Source organism: Lepidochelys olivacea (assembly GCF_965140295.1).
Source record: "Lepidochelys olivacea isolate rLepOli2 genome assembly, chromosome: 5".
Lineage (NCBI taxonomy): Eukaryota > Metazoa > Chordata > Testudines > Cheloniidae > Lepidochelys > Lepidochelys olivacea.
In genome coordinates this window covers 37,907,151-37,920,456 of record NC_140415.1, presented here as the reverse complement: position 1 = coordinate 37,920,456, position 13,306 = coordinate 37,907,151, and the positions used below count along the sequence as shown (strand labels likewise).

At 42.1% G+C, this 13,306-nt stretch overlaps 1 protein-coding gene across 6 annotated transcripts in view; it reads left to right on the top strand.

Moving 5' to 3' along the window:
* Positions 1–13,306, top strand: part of PDE4D (phosphodiesterase 4D) — a 763,522-nt gene that overhangs the window by 693,096 nt on the left and 57,120 nt on the right. For 5 of the 6 annotated variants that reach the window (XM_084628697.1, XM_084628698.1, XM_084628700.1 and 2 more), the window contains exon 6: positions 4,216–4,328. In XM_084628697.1, coding sequence (XP_084484823.1) covers positions 4,216–4,328 — 113 coding nt within the window. Of the gene's footprint in view, positions 1–3,815; positions 4,130–4,215; positions 4,329–13,306 lie in introns of those variants that run through there. The other variant, XM_084628703.1, reaches the window with a different exon arrangement.

Genomic DNA, 13,306 nt, shown 5'->3' with positions numbered 1-13,306 from the left:
GCTGGGGAAAAATTCCTTCCCAACCCCACATATGGCCATCAGTTAGACCCTAAGCATGTGAGCAAGAACCAGCCAGCCAAGCATATGAGAGAGAGGGAGAGAGAGAGAATGCATGGTACCACCTCAGAGTATCGGCCTTCCCTGTCCAATATTCCATCTCCAGCCATGGCCATGTTGGTGCCCCAGGGGCCAATCCAACTTCTATTTAAGTCACTGGAGATTGAACTGGGCTTCAAGATCTGAAAGAGCTCAATCTTGTAAGTCATGTTAGTAGTCCTTACTCAGACAGGTAGTTCCATTAGAGTTATGTCTAGTCGGCCTCTTCTATACATTCCCTACACATGGAGCCCCAGAACCATGGAAGATTCTCATAGAGTCCAGTATACCGAGTCCATTGTCATGGAGTGGTCCATGACAGAGATGGTGGCATTTAGTTAGGGAATGGAGGGACTCCTGCTTGTTAAAGTCTTTTGGGAGGACAGATAGATAAAATTATACACATCTACAATAATGTTAGGAGTATTTTTTTTAAAGATAGCTGGATGGGGGCAGGAAGAGGGATATGACCTTTAAAACAAATAGATGGTGAACAGGACCTTTTACGTTATTTACTAAAATCTGACAACCTTCAACTTTATTTTATTCTGCTCCCAAAAGCCCCACCTTAATATAATCTCAGATTTCAGAAAAATTGTTACCTTGTGAAGAAAAATGTGAATTTCCCAATTTCTGAATTTCAAGGAATGTTGAAAGACAGCCTGAAGTCTAGCTAGCCATCAAAATGTTATCTCCTTCTCATATTGATTCACTTAACCTCATTTCAGTATATAGAATCATAGAATCATAGAATATCAGGGTTGGAAGGGACCCCAGAAGGTCATCTAGTCCAACCCCCTGCTTGAAGCAGGACCAATTCCCAGTTAAATCATCCCAGCCAGGGCTTTGTCAAGCCTGACCTTAAAAACCTCTAAGGAGGGAGATTCTACCACCTCCCTAGGTAACGCATTCCAGTGTTTCACCACCCTCTTAGTGAAAAAGTTTTTCCTAATATCCAATCTAAACCTCCCCCACTGCAACTTGAGACCATTACTCCTCGTTCTGTCATCTGCTACCATTGAGAACAGTCTAGAGCCATCCTCTTTGGAACCCCCTTTCAGGTAGTTGAAAGCAGCTATCAAATCCCCCCTCATTCTTCTCTTCTGCAGGCTAAACAATCCCAGCTCCCTCAGCCTCTCCTCATAAGTCATGTGTTCCAGACCCCTAATCATTTTTGTTGCCCTTCGCTGGACTCTCTCCAATTTATCCACATCCTTCTTGTAGTGTGGGGCCCAAAACTGGACACAGTACTCCAGATGAGGCCTCACCAATGTCGAATAGAGGGGAACGATCACGTCCCTCGATCTGCTCGCTATGCCCCTACTTATACATCCCAAAATGCCATTGGCCTTCTTGGCAACAAGGGCACACTGCTGACTCATATCCAGCTTCTCGTCCACTGTCACCCCTAGGTCCTTTTCCGCAGAACTGCTGCCTAGCCATTCGGTCCCTAGTCTGTAGCTGTGCATTGGGTTCTTCCGTCCTAAGTGCAGGACCCTGCACTTATCCTTATTGAACCTCATCAGATTTCTTTTGGCCCAATCCTCCAATTTGTCTAGGTCCTTCTGTATCCTATCCCTCCCCTCCAGCGTATCTACCACTCCTCCCAGTTTAGTATCATCCGCAAATTTGCTGAGAGTGCAATCCACACCATCCTCCAGATCATTTATGAAGATATTGAACAAAACCGGCCCCAGGACCGACCCCTGGGGCACTCCACTTGATACCGGCTGCCAACTAGACATGGAGCCATTGATCACTACCCGTTGAGCCCGACAATCTAGCCAGCTTTCTACCCACCTTATAGTGCATGATTAATGATGATTAATCATCATGATTAATATGATATGATTAATTTTCAATGGAATCTCTGTTAAACTTCTCTCTACCTGGTCAATATACTGTATAACCATAATGTGAATCAAATAGCTTTTCATTTATCCTTTTTAATACTTATCTTAAAGAAATTTATACTCTGAGACTAAAAACACATCATTTAAAAGAATTTGTAGCACTTAGAACTACAATATATATAAGGATAATTCATTAAACGACTGTGGGACTAGCCAGTGCTGAATGGTTTAATATTATTTTTTTTTCTTGACATTTTGAAGATTACATTTAATTTCATCTGGGACAAAATTCCTGAAGATATTTTAGGAGGGAAGAGCAAACCCATTGAGCTTCCTTTTCTCTTCCTTGAAATTGCATTCTTATGCCACTGATTCCAGAAACAAGTATGCCAGCTTTTCAAACTTGGGTACCTAACATAGGCTCCCAAGTGCACAGTTCTCAAGTCAGAGCACCTCACTACACTACTGCTTTCAGCAGTGTCAGTTCAGCCCGTTGAAAAATGCAACTTCTGTAGGAGAAATCATAGACAGGCTTTACAGATGACATCCTCACCTTGGAAATATAATTATTTTTCCTGATTATCGTGAGCTAACCCACAGCGCATGCTGGTTCTCATGTGACTGGTCATTTTGTGAGTGGGATGTGTGCATGGCCCTTTTTGCTCCTTTTCTGCGTCCACTTCTATATGTTGTACGACAACGTGCTGCAACGTGACACTTAGTACATTAGAAAAGACTAAAATCTTTCCAACCTGATATTAGGTTTCCAGGGTAAACTTCAGGAGAGCTTTCAGCAGTCCTATCTCCCTGCTCCCCAAAGCAAATTGTGTGATGCACTGTAGACACACACCGTTTGGTTTAGAGTAAATATTACTGCAATATTTGAAAAATCCTTTTGCTGCTACATCCTTGGCTAAACACAATTATACTTAGCCCTTACATGGAATTACATTTTCAGAGGGCTTTATTAATCGATTAATGCTGGACAACCCTAGGGGCTAGGTAAGAAACTATTATTGCCCCACTCCTGGGAATCTGAGGCCGAGAGGCTAACACACCTAGGGTCCAGACATCAACATGTGACAGATAATCATTCAGTGAAGAAATATGCCAGCGAGACATAAACTTCTGCTGGGGAGGCAAGGGGCAGGGAGCTGTGGCCAGAGCCAGCTCCCCGCCAGCTGAGTTGTGGCGCTCAGCCGCTGCGGAGCGCCCTGGCATGCCACCTGCTCAGAACCCGGAGCCTCAAGGTTACGAGGCGCTAATCTTGTCGGGGCATCTCCCCGGGCGGCGGCGAAGCCGTGTGTTGACCTGCTCGCGGTTACATAAGCGCCCGTGGCCCGGAGGGCGGCGGTGGGGATTTGTGGCGCGCGCGCTATGCTCCCGCCCAAGGCAGGTGGCGGTGACATGTGGGGGAGAAGCCGGGAGGGCTCCGGACCTACGTGTTTGCTCCTGAAGCCGTAAACGGAGCTCGGCGGAGGCGACTGCGAGAGTTCCACGCCGGGTTTTCGGCCGCTCCCCCGCCGTTCACACACACAGCACACGCGGCTGCCCCCGGCTCCGGCTCCGGCTGGCGCTCTCGCTCGCCTGCTGCTCGTGTGGTGCCACCACAGGGAAACCCAGACCATCACGGGGGGCTTTAAAATACCCTCTGGTGGGGGGGGAAGGGGCCGGGGAGAGGGGATCCCTGAGAGCAGCAGCCCCGGACTCCGCTTCTCGCCGCGGCGGGAGGAGGAGCTGGGAACACAGGAAACGTGGTGGCCGCACACACGGCAGCAGCCGCGCTGATTCATTTCTGCTCGGAGCCTTCTCCGGGGGGGCGGGCCGGGGCGGGGGGAGGGGCGGCGGCGCTGCCTGTCTCCAGCCTGGGCAACGCAAAGGTCCCTGCCTCAGCCGTCCCGGAGGAGAGAGAGGAGGCGAGCCTCCCGCCAGCATCATGCAGGCTAGGGTCCGCTTGAGAGACTGAGCCCGCAGCAAACGAGCCTTCCAAGTGTCCCCGCAGATTTTGGTTCCGACCGTTGACTTTAAGGCGGAAAGAAGGAGGCTGGAGACTCTGTTACCCAGGCAGTTCCTTTGTGGGTCCAGCTGGAGTCTGAAGCCTGCCCTCCCTCCGTGCCCTGCGTTAGCAATATGAAGGAGCAGCACTCATGTGTGGGCACTGGGCATCTGAGCATGGCTGGGTATGGCAGGATGGACCCTTTGGAGCTTGCTGTTAGCCCTGTGAAGCGCTTGAGAACTGAGTACTCCTTTCCCTATCTCTTCGCAGAGGAGGCCTACCAAAAACTGGCCAGCGAGACCCTGGAGGAGCTGGACTGGTGCCTGGACCAGCTGGAGACCCTGCAAACTAGGCACTCCGTCAGTGAAATGGCCTCGAACAAGGTAGGACCCATCGGACTCCCTTGCCCTCTATTTCTCCTCCCTCACTTGCTTCCAAAGCTGGAAATCCAGTGGATAGTTTTTAGCCAGGTACAAAATGCATCCAACTACTTACAGGGTCCCGTTCTCTGGGCCACACTGGAGTTTAGCCATGCAACGCCAAGTAAAAACTTTAATGCATCTCTAAGCTTCTTTTTAACGTAAATTAAGCTGTTTAATTAAAAAAAAAACCCTGAATGTTTGTACATGAAGGAGCTGTTATCCTTAACTAAAATGTTCACGGGTTTGTTGACTCATATGACTGCATATGAGTGGATCAACCAAGGATGGTAGTGCAAAGTTCTGTTTCTGATGGCATGTGTGTGCATAGAGCAGGGATGCTGAAAACAAACAGTTTTGAGACTTTGATATATTGTTAAAGGGGAATTATCTGAATAGTATTAACAACAAAAAAAGATGCAGTGGTCTAAGAAATTAAAATAACTGTATTGGGCTTGAAAAACACAGGAAACATTCATCGTTTGAAGCTCTGCATATGAATCTGAATGATTGCCCGTGTAGTTTGTGCAGATTCCTATGGCTGTAAATTTCAAGGCACATTTTGAAAGTGGTGAAACATTAGGTGTTGGAAGGTTAAACTATTTCTCTATTTCTGTTTGAGTTTAAAATAAGAGGTATTATATTTGATTGCTGACCGTTACAATCTTTTCTGTTATTTATTCTTGCCACACGCATTCTGTTGGAAGCCAAGAAAATGGTATATTTCAATTTCAGAAGTTAGTTGTCTACAATGGAGAGGTACAAGGTTGTAAGCAACCTTGTGCCAGAGTGTAAACATCTGAAAAGGTGATAATAAAGATAACACTGTATTCAATACGATTGTATTTTAAGTGGTACAGACCCTATTTTAGCTGTAAATATTGATGCTAATATATGGCATAATATTGTTTGTTATTAATGTTTGCAAGGAAAAAGAACATATATTTTAAAATTTTCTGCAGAGAATAAGCCATATATGTAGGGCTTCCAGATAGCTCTTTCACCATCCTACTTTCCTCAGTGCCCTCAAGGCCACAGACTGAATATTCAGCTAATATTTATGGTATTCATTTTAATGGGCTTTACCTGACATTACTGAGAATTTATTTTACATCTGTAATAAGAAGAACTTGCTACAAGGTACTATGGGAGGCGTATGTTTTCCCCACATTTGTAATCACTTTAGAAAAATGGGGGGTTAATTGTAACAAAGAAAGTACACTTCTTTCCTCTATTCCATCTATGCAAATAGCTATTCACCTTTTAATAAACTTATTATTTTGAATTAGTTTAATTTTTTTCAGAATATCAAGAAAAACAAATAAGGTCTTTCTTCATATAATCTCTGTCTTTTATTTTACCTTTCTGCTTTCTTGTTTTGACTGCCATTCCCAACTTTGTCATCAGTTTTCATCAATTGCATTTTTATTTAACCGGATACTCTTCTGTGGCTATGTATAAGATGTCAAGAATTTCAGCTTTTATGCTGCTTAAGCCCCATAATATATCCAGTAAATTTCTCAGTGACCATTTATGCTTCTCCGTCCTTTCTCCACAGTCTCTCTGGTTCTGGTCAGCTGGTTATTTCTGCTGCTTTTATGATTCGAAAGTAAAACTGACAGTAAGAGACAGAACCACAAAAGAGAAATGGTGTAAAGCTCAACATTTCCCAAACTTTAAAAACAGTTTTGTACCAAATTGTTTAACAACAATTCCAGCAGGATCTGATCCTGAGATACTGAGCTCCTACATTTGGGACTTGCAGATATTCCTCACCTCAGAACTGGTCCTTATTTTTTTACTCTAAATCAAGAGATAGTGGGTCTGTTTCAGCTCCTATTGAAGTCAGTGGCAAAACTCTCATTTTTAAAAAGGGAGCGGGATCAGTGCCACAGTTAGGGCCTGATCCTGTATTTGTTGCAAATCCCATCCAAATTATTGGATATTTATAGTATGGAAAGAATGAAGGCTTAGATAATTAATTTGTGAAAGGAAATGTACAAAAATATTATCCAGTTATTTGTAATTATAATATTGAAGGCTTTTATGGATCTGATTAAATACATTTAAAAACACTTGTTCAACCACTTTAGGAGGAATGACCCCACAGCAAGTTAACATTGGAAGATTTCTATAGGCTGAAGATGTCTATCTAATCTGTTGACCCATCAGCTTGCTTGTTTATGATACTTATATGGCCCTCGCTTCAGTAGTACCTGAGCAACTCTCTATTATTTAAAAAAAGAAATAATAGTTATATTTTATTGAATTCAGTCCTTTTATGCCTTTTCTGAACACAGGAGACAAGACTTTTAAACAAATAAGATCTAACCAGTTACAAATCAATATAAAAATTACTAGTTCAGTCAAATATATTAATAACCTTGACTTTAAAAAGATTGGTCATTATTTTTGAAAACATTCTGATTGACTTTTGTCTGAAAAAATCTATAGTTTCCATCACCCTGCACAACTGCAGGTCTTATCCCACCCCCTTTCTCCCTCTTGTATTTGTATTTGTTAATGCACTCCTGATTTGCCAGAGATAACAGATAAACATTATTCATATATACTTATTGAAATCGGGAAGAAAATGTGTCTCATAAAGATCTTCTCATTTCTTTAGAAACAGGATCATGCAGGCAAGGCATTTGATATGAGATATACAGTAAGCTGGGTTGTCATAGCCAATCTGAAGGTCAATCAGAATGATGCCATATCTTACGTCAGAACTGGAAATTAATATTGCAGTCACATATTGAGTAGGTTTACTTGATCCATCATCTATGGATACAGATGTCGGAAACTCTCTGTTGCTCGTTTCAGTGCAACATGCTAAAATATTCAGAAATGCTCTCAGATAGTTTTTTGTTGCGTTAAGGTTGGCAGGCCATAAATGAAATCTCTTTTTATTTTTTGACTATGTAAATCTATGTGTATGTTTTCAGTGTTCTTCTTTCTTAAAATAAAAACAAATCAAATGCCATTAGTCATCTTGCAAAGAACAGTGAGCACATGCAATAGTGGGAAAAAATCAATAAGAAAAAGTTTTCAGTTTCAAATGTTGCAGGAGTTGTTATGAACAGTCATTCTAATTCTAATTATTTTTAAAAATATCTGGTATTTACACAACATGTTACATTTTAAAACAATTATACTAACATTAACTAATGCTCATGACATCCCTGGTAGATATGTACATAGATACGGTTATCCTAATTCACGGGAAAACTGAGGCAGAGAAGTCTAGTCTGAGGGTAAACAGATAACCTTTTGTGCAACAGGGATAAGAACTCAGGAATGCCTGACCGCAGTACTTGGATCAAAGCATTAGAAAAATACCAAAATGTATAGCAAAATAAAGTGAAAGGAAACCAACAACTTATAAATCACACTAGTGTCTGAATATGTTCTTTCCCCACCATTTTTATAAGTAACATTGAAAGATCACTGTAACTGGAAAAAAAATAGAGATGGTGCAGGAAAGATACTTCTCTTTTTTTATTTCCAATTTGTTTACTTTGTGCATTTGGCAGCACTTTCTGCATAGTCAGTTCAATTTTACTCTTTCCCCTGTGCTGTCAGTCAATTTCCGCTGTTTGTTGAGTCTTTTAGACATAGTGGGGTGGCATAGGGAACTGGTTGTGTTGTCTTTACACCAGCTAAGGACTCACTCATATTAGTGGTGCAAAAGCAGCTATATTAGAGGAAAGAACGTCTATCAGATTAGGGTAGTCTGTGCCTCGTGAGTGTCAGAACTATACTATAAACTTCGTAGGCCAGGGAGCATGTCTACTGTACAGCTACTATCTTGATCTGATACCATGGACCCTTGAGCCCTTATTGAGTTTGACTGACTGCATTAAGTCTCTGCTCAAGCACAGAAGGCTCCTCTATCTGATCTCAATGCAGGATTGAGTCCTGTGTTTATACAGTTTAGAGCATGCTATTGGTACACAATAAATAGTAATCAGTGATATCCAAACTCATAGCTATGGACTCAGGAAAGCGGAGTTGGTATAAATACGAGGGAGCATCTTGAGGAACCACACCACTGTAGTAGTGCACAGGGATATAAAAGGCCCATGGCTGGTTGGGTGGGAATTTCCTCAGTGCAGGCACTGTGTAAGGTAGCATAGGTGGTGCTCCACAGGCCCTCTCACAAGCCTGGGCATGCCAGGAGAGTGAGTGTAGCTCAGAGAGCTATGGCGATTCTGGGAAGCTCTATAGCCTGGAGCTGCCCGGTAAGCAGTCCAGCCAGGGCTGCCATAACTCAGATCAGCTTCCTGGGATGCTTAAGTTATTTAGGGGTTGTGCCAGACCCTGACTGTGCCAGAATTGATAAAGCCCAAAAGTAGCTTCTTGGAAGAACAGCACACCATCTCACCCCTGGTCTATATGCATGGCTCTATAAATAAACCAGTTCAAAAGAACATCACAATCAAATAGCGAGTTTATTTCTGTAGTCAATCAGCATGTTGCCAACGCTCATGATTTTATTGTGAATTTTGAACTATTTGATGTTTTTTCTTAAATCCCCAGCTCTTGGAGTCACATGAGTGCCAGATAATCTCAGCTTTCATTTAAAAAATAAAGTATGTTTCTAGCCCACATAGTTGTGGAGAAAAGCTTGAAAACATAATCCCTAACAGCTCAAAAACCAGAAGGCAGATAAAAAGAAATATTGTTTTATCATCTCACGATTTCGGGGACCAGACTCCTGATTTTTGAGTCCTTGGATTGGCAATAGTGGGTAAGGCATGCAGACTGGGTGCCCCATTCGTTGATGGGCCTTTCCGTTTAATGTTTGCTAGTACCGAGGCTTTAAATATTAGGCCAACAATTTTCAAACTTGGATGCCGAAAGTTAGGCTCCCTGATGCATATTTAGATGGGTAAATAAAAATGCACTAATTTGCAGAAGTGCCTGGTAACTTCAGATAGCGCTATGAGCGCCAGTGCACATTTGAAAATCCTAACTTTAATGTAGGTGCTGAGCAGGGATTTGGATGCTTAACTTACACTTTGGTACAATCATACAAGCAAATCGTCTTCTTAAAAAATGTCTAGGTTACCATGTGGTGGTGTTTTATTTTTATTATTATTTACTCTTTATTCTTTTTTAAAAAGTATTTGATTGTCAGCTCTCCTGGGCAGGGACCTGTATGCATGTGTGTGCATGCTTCTGCAGAACCCAGCACGATGGGCCCCTGAAACCTGACTGCGGTCCACGAGTGCTACTAATAAAGATCTAGCAAACATTTTCCACAGGACTGTACTAATTTGTAGATGAGTTAAATATAGAGGAGTGTGTATAATGAAACTAACATGCAAACATATTTTCACTTCTGTATTTATGATTGCAAAAATCTCTAGTGTATTATTTTAGTATGTCTCTGTATCTGAATTTAAACACAGAAATGTTTCAATGCATGTTGAAGTTTACCACAGATAATGATAAAATTCTTTGCTATCTTTGTGATTCATCAAAAGCATTGGGAACAAAAATAGTGGTGGGAACAAAAGTCAGTGAGGATCACTGTTAGTTACAGTATGTGGATACATTCTTGCTAACCTTGGGTTTGTGGTCCCAGACCTGTTTACTGTGAGTGCACTATGTCTCCAAGAAATTTCTCTAAACATCAGAGTTAGAAAGATACATGTTTTATTTAGTTTTACCACACAAAACAGCTACTTTTTTGATACATCAAATAAAGTTGTAGCTGTCCAACATGTATAGTAGGTTATGTGTTGATGCGGGTATTTATATTCAAGTGACTCTGCAAAAGTTCCTCTGAGTTGTTAAGTAAAAATAAAATGCAGATTTCCAAAGCAGCAATGCATCTAACCATCTCTCACACTCAAAGGCTACTTTACTATGAGCACCAATCCAAATGTTTGCGGACGTATTCAGTCACTGGAAGAATACATTTCATTTTCCTGTAATGGCCATCCATGCCCTGTACTCAGCTGAAAATGTTGACCATACCATCACCCGCTGAAAAAGGATTTAAACAAAAATAAATAGAACAGGGATTGGTTTGAACATTTTATTAAAGTGAATTGCATTTTATACACAATTTAAATGTCTTAATTGTAAACATTAAGGATAACAAGAATGAGACTTAAAGAGAAAACAGTCAACTTGAAATCTAGTTGATTTAAAATAATGATTTTTTTACACCGGGCACTGAGGTCCCCTGCCAATTTTTGTTATTTAATAATCACATTTTCCTATTGAGAAAAATATTTTTCTTCTTCTTTATTGCTGTGTGAAAGACTTGTACAAATAACACGGGAAACTGACTAATGGACTGCATAGGGGAAGGAGAGAAACTAAATTAACTACGCAGCAAAAGCTGCCAAATGTACAAAGTAAACAAATTGGAAATAAAAAAGAGAAGTATCTTTCACCCTCTTTTTTTCCCCATCACAGTAATCATAGCTGTTACTGTAAAAAGAGTGAGGAAAAAAGATATTTGGATGCTAGTGTGATTTATAAGCTAGCCATGTTCCTTTCACTTTATTTTGCCATACATTTATGTATTTGTATAGTGGTTTGATTTTAGGACTGGGAGCCAGGAATTCCTAAGTTCTTACACCTGTTGTGCAAAAGACTATCTGTTTTCCCTCAGTCAAGTCTTTTCTGCCTCAGTTTCTCCATAAATTAGGAAAACAGTATTTACCTACCTACATACCTATCAGAGACATGTGCATTAGTTTAATGTTTGTATAATGGTTTGAAAATATAAAGCACTATATAAGTCCTAAATATTTTGTTAAGAATTAGAATTAAAATGACGGTTTAGAACAACTACTGAGTCACATAAAACCAAAATCTTTTTCCTTACTGAATTTGTTTTTCATTATTGTATGAGCTCATTGGCATCTTTGCTTTATCCCATGGGAGGCACTCAGATAATATGGTGATGGTCATCTAGATGGATACAGTGCATCTTACTAGGAATAAAGGAAGAGGCTAATGTTGTGGTATGAAAGAATGAATCACCATTTAGAAGTCAGCTTTTGTTAACCGACTGACTATTTTTTAGTCATGTCCTTTTGAATCACTTCTAGTTACACTGACATAGTTTGTTACATGACTAGCATCTTGTCTTCAGGAATGACAGTCCATGTGTAGAAGCTTTGTATTTGATAGTATTTTTACCAAATTTGTAAGCTCAACCAAAGTAAAATAATATCTTCTTAAATCATGGTCATAGATTAGAGTGACCTGTTTCCAATTAGAGAAAAAGGATAATGCTGTCATATCCAATTTAAGAGGATTTCTTTATCAGTCACTCTCTTAGGTTTCAGCTATTAAACATAATAAAATATGTGCTGGAAATAAAATAGTGGAAAAGGAATTTGCTAATATCACGACTGTCAATTTTGTTGCAAAATTGATAGGTCCTCTGTTTTGCTTTTCAGCGATAAATACAGCTGATAATTGGTTCCAAAAATTTCTGCAGCTTATTGCGTGACAGCATTCTTATATAATGTCTGGCAATGCCATTACAATTGGCTAGTTGACATGATAGTTTAATTGACTCTTGATGTTCCTGATCTTTCTAGGAAAATCCAAGGATGTGGTTAGCTCCTTACTTGAGTACGCATGCCAATTCTGACAAGAATTAGAAACGAACAAGATGTATCTGTTCTCAAAAACTTCATTGAGTGTAGCATCAGGAAATACTTATTCATTGAGGGTTTCATTTTGTACAGCACAGGTATGGATGGTGTCTGTATATGTAGGAGCTAAAAAGTGATGAACTAGACAGGGAATGCAGGGAGGCCAACCTTCCATTGATGAGAGGATTTCTACAGGGTCACCATGCTTAGCCTTGCTTCATAGCAAGAGTAAAGCAGAAGGTGAATGTGTAGCTAAGCACGAAATTTGCATGCTGGAAGAACTGTACTTAAACCAGGGGTGGGCAAACTTTTTGGCCCGAGGGCCACATCTGGGAATAGAAATTGTATGGTGGGCCATGAATGCTCACAAAATTGGGGAGGGGGTGAGGGCTGTGGTTGAGGGTGCGGGTTCCGGGGTAGGGCCAGAAATGAGGAGTTCAGGGTGAGGAAGGGGGCTCTGGGTTGGGGCAGGGGGGTAGAGTGGGGGGGGGGCTGAGGGATCTGGGATAAGGATGGGAATGAGGGGTTTGGGGTGCAGGAGGGTGCTCCAGGCCGGGATTGAGGGGTTCAGAGAGTGGGAGGGGGATCAGGACTTGGGCAGGGGGTTGGGACGTGGAGGGAGGCTCAGGGATGCAGGCTCCAGGCAGTGCTTATGTCAAGCGGCTCCCAGAAGTAGCAGCATGTCCCTTCTCTAGCTCCTATGCGGAGGTGCGACCAGGTGGCTCTGCACGCTGCCCCATCCACAGGCACCACCCCTGCAGCTCCCATTGGAGCGCCGGAGTGGGGCCATTGGAGTGGGGCCATTGGAGCGGGGCCATTGGAGCGCATAGGAGCCGGAGGGGGGCCATGCTTTCTGGAGCCATGCTGCTGCTTTTCGGAGTAGCCCCTGACCCTGCTCCCCAGCTGGAGTGCCAGAGTGGGGCCATGCCGTGGCTTCTGGGAGCCACGTGGAGCAGCCCCCCGACCCTGCTCCCCAGCTTAACACAGCTGGCACACCGGATCCAGCCCACAAGCCATAGTTTGCCCACCCCTGATTTAAACCCAATTCTCCTCAAACAAGCCCTTTCCTCACTTTCTGCTCCTTTTTTATGCTATGGCACAGGTATGCAAAAGTCCTGAGACCTCTGTGTTAGGTCAGTCTGCTTAGTACTTAACCTTACTTGCTCCCATATAAGTCTGGTCACTTGTGCTGGAGCACAACAAACTTTCACTAAGGTAAGCACAGTGATGAGTGTAGGTAAGGCACTTCCTAGTATGCACTGTGAAAAGACTTGCACGAGCAGCGGGTAATGGCTGAAATTTACCATAATA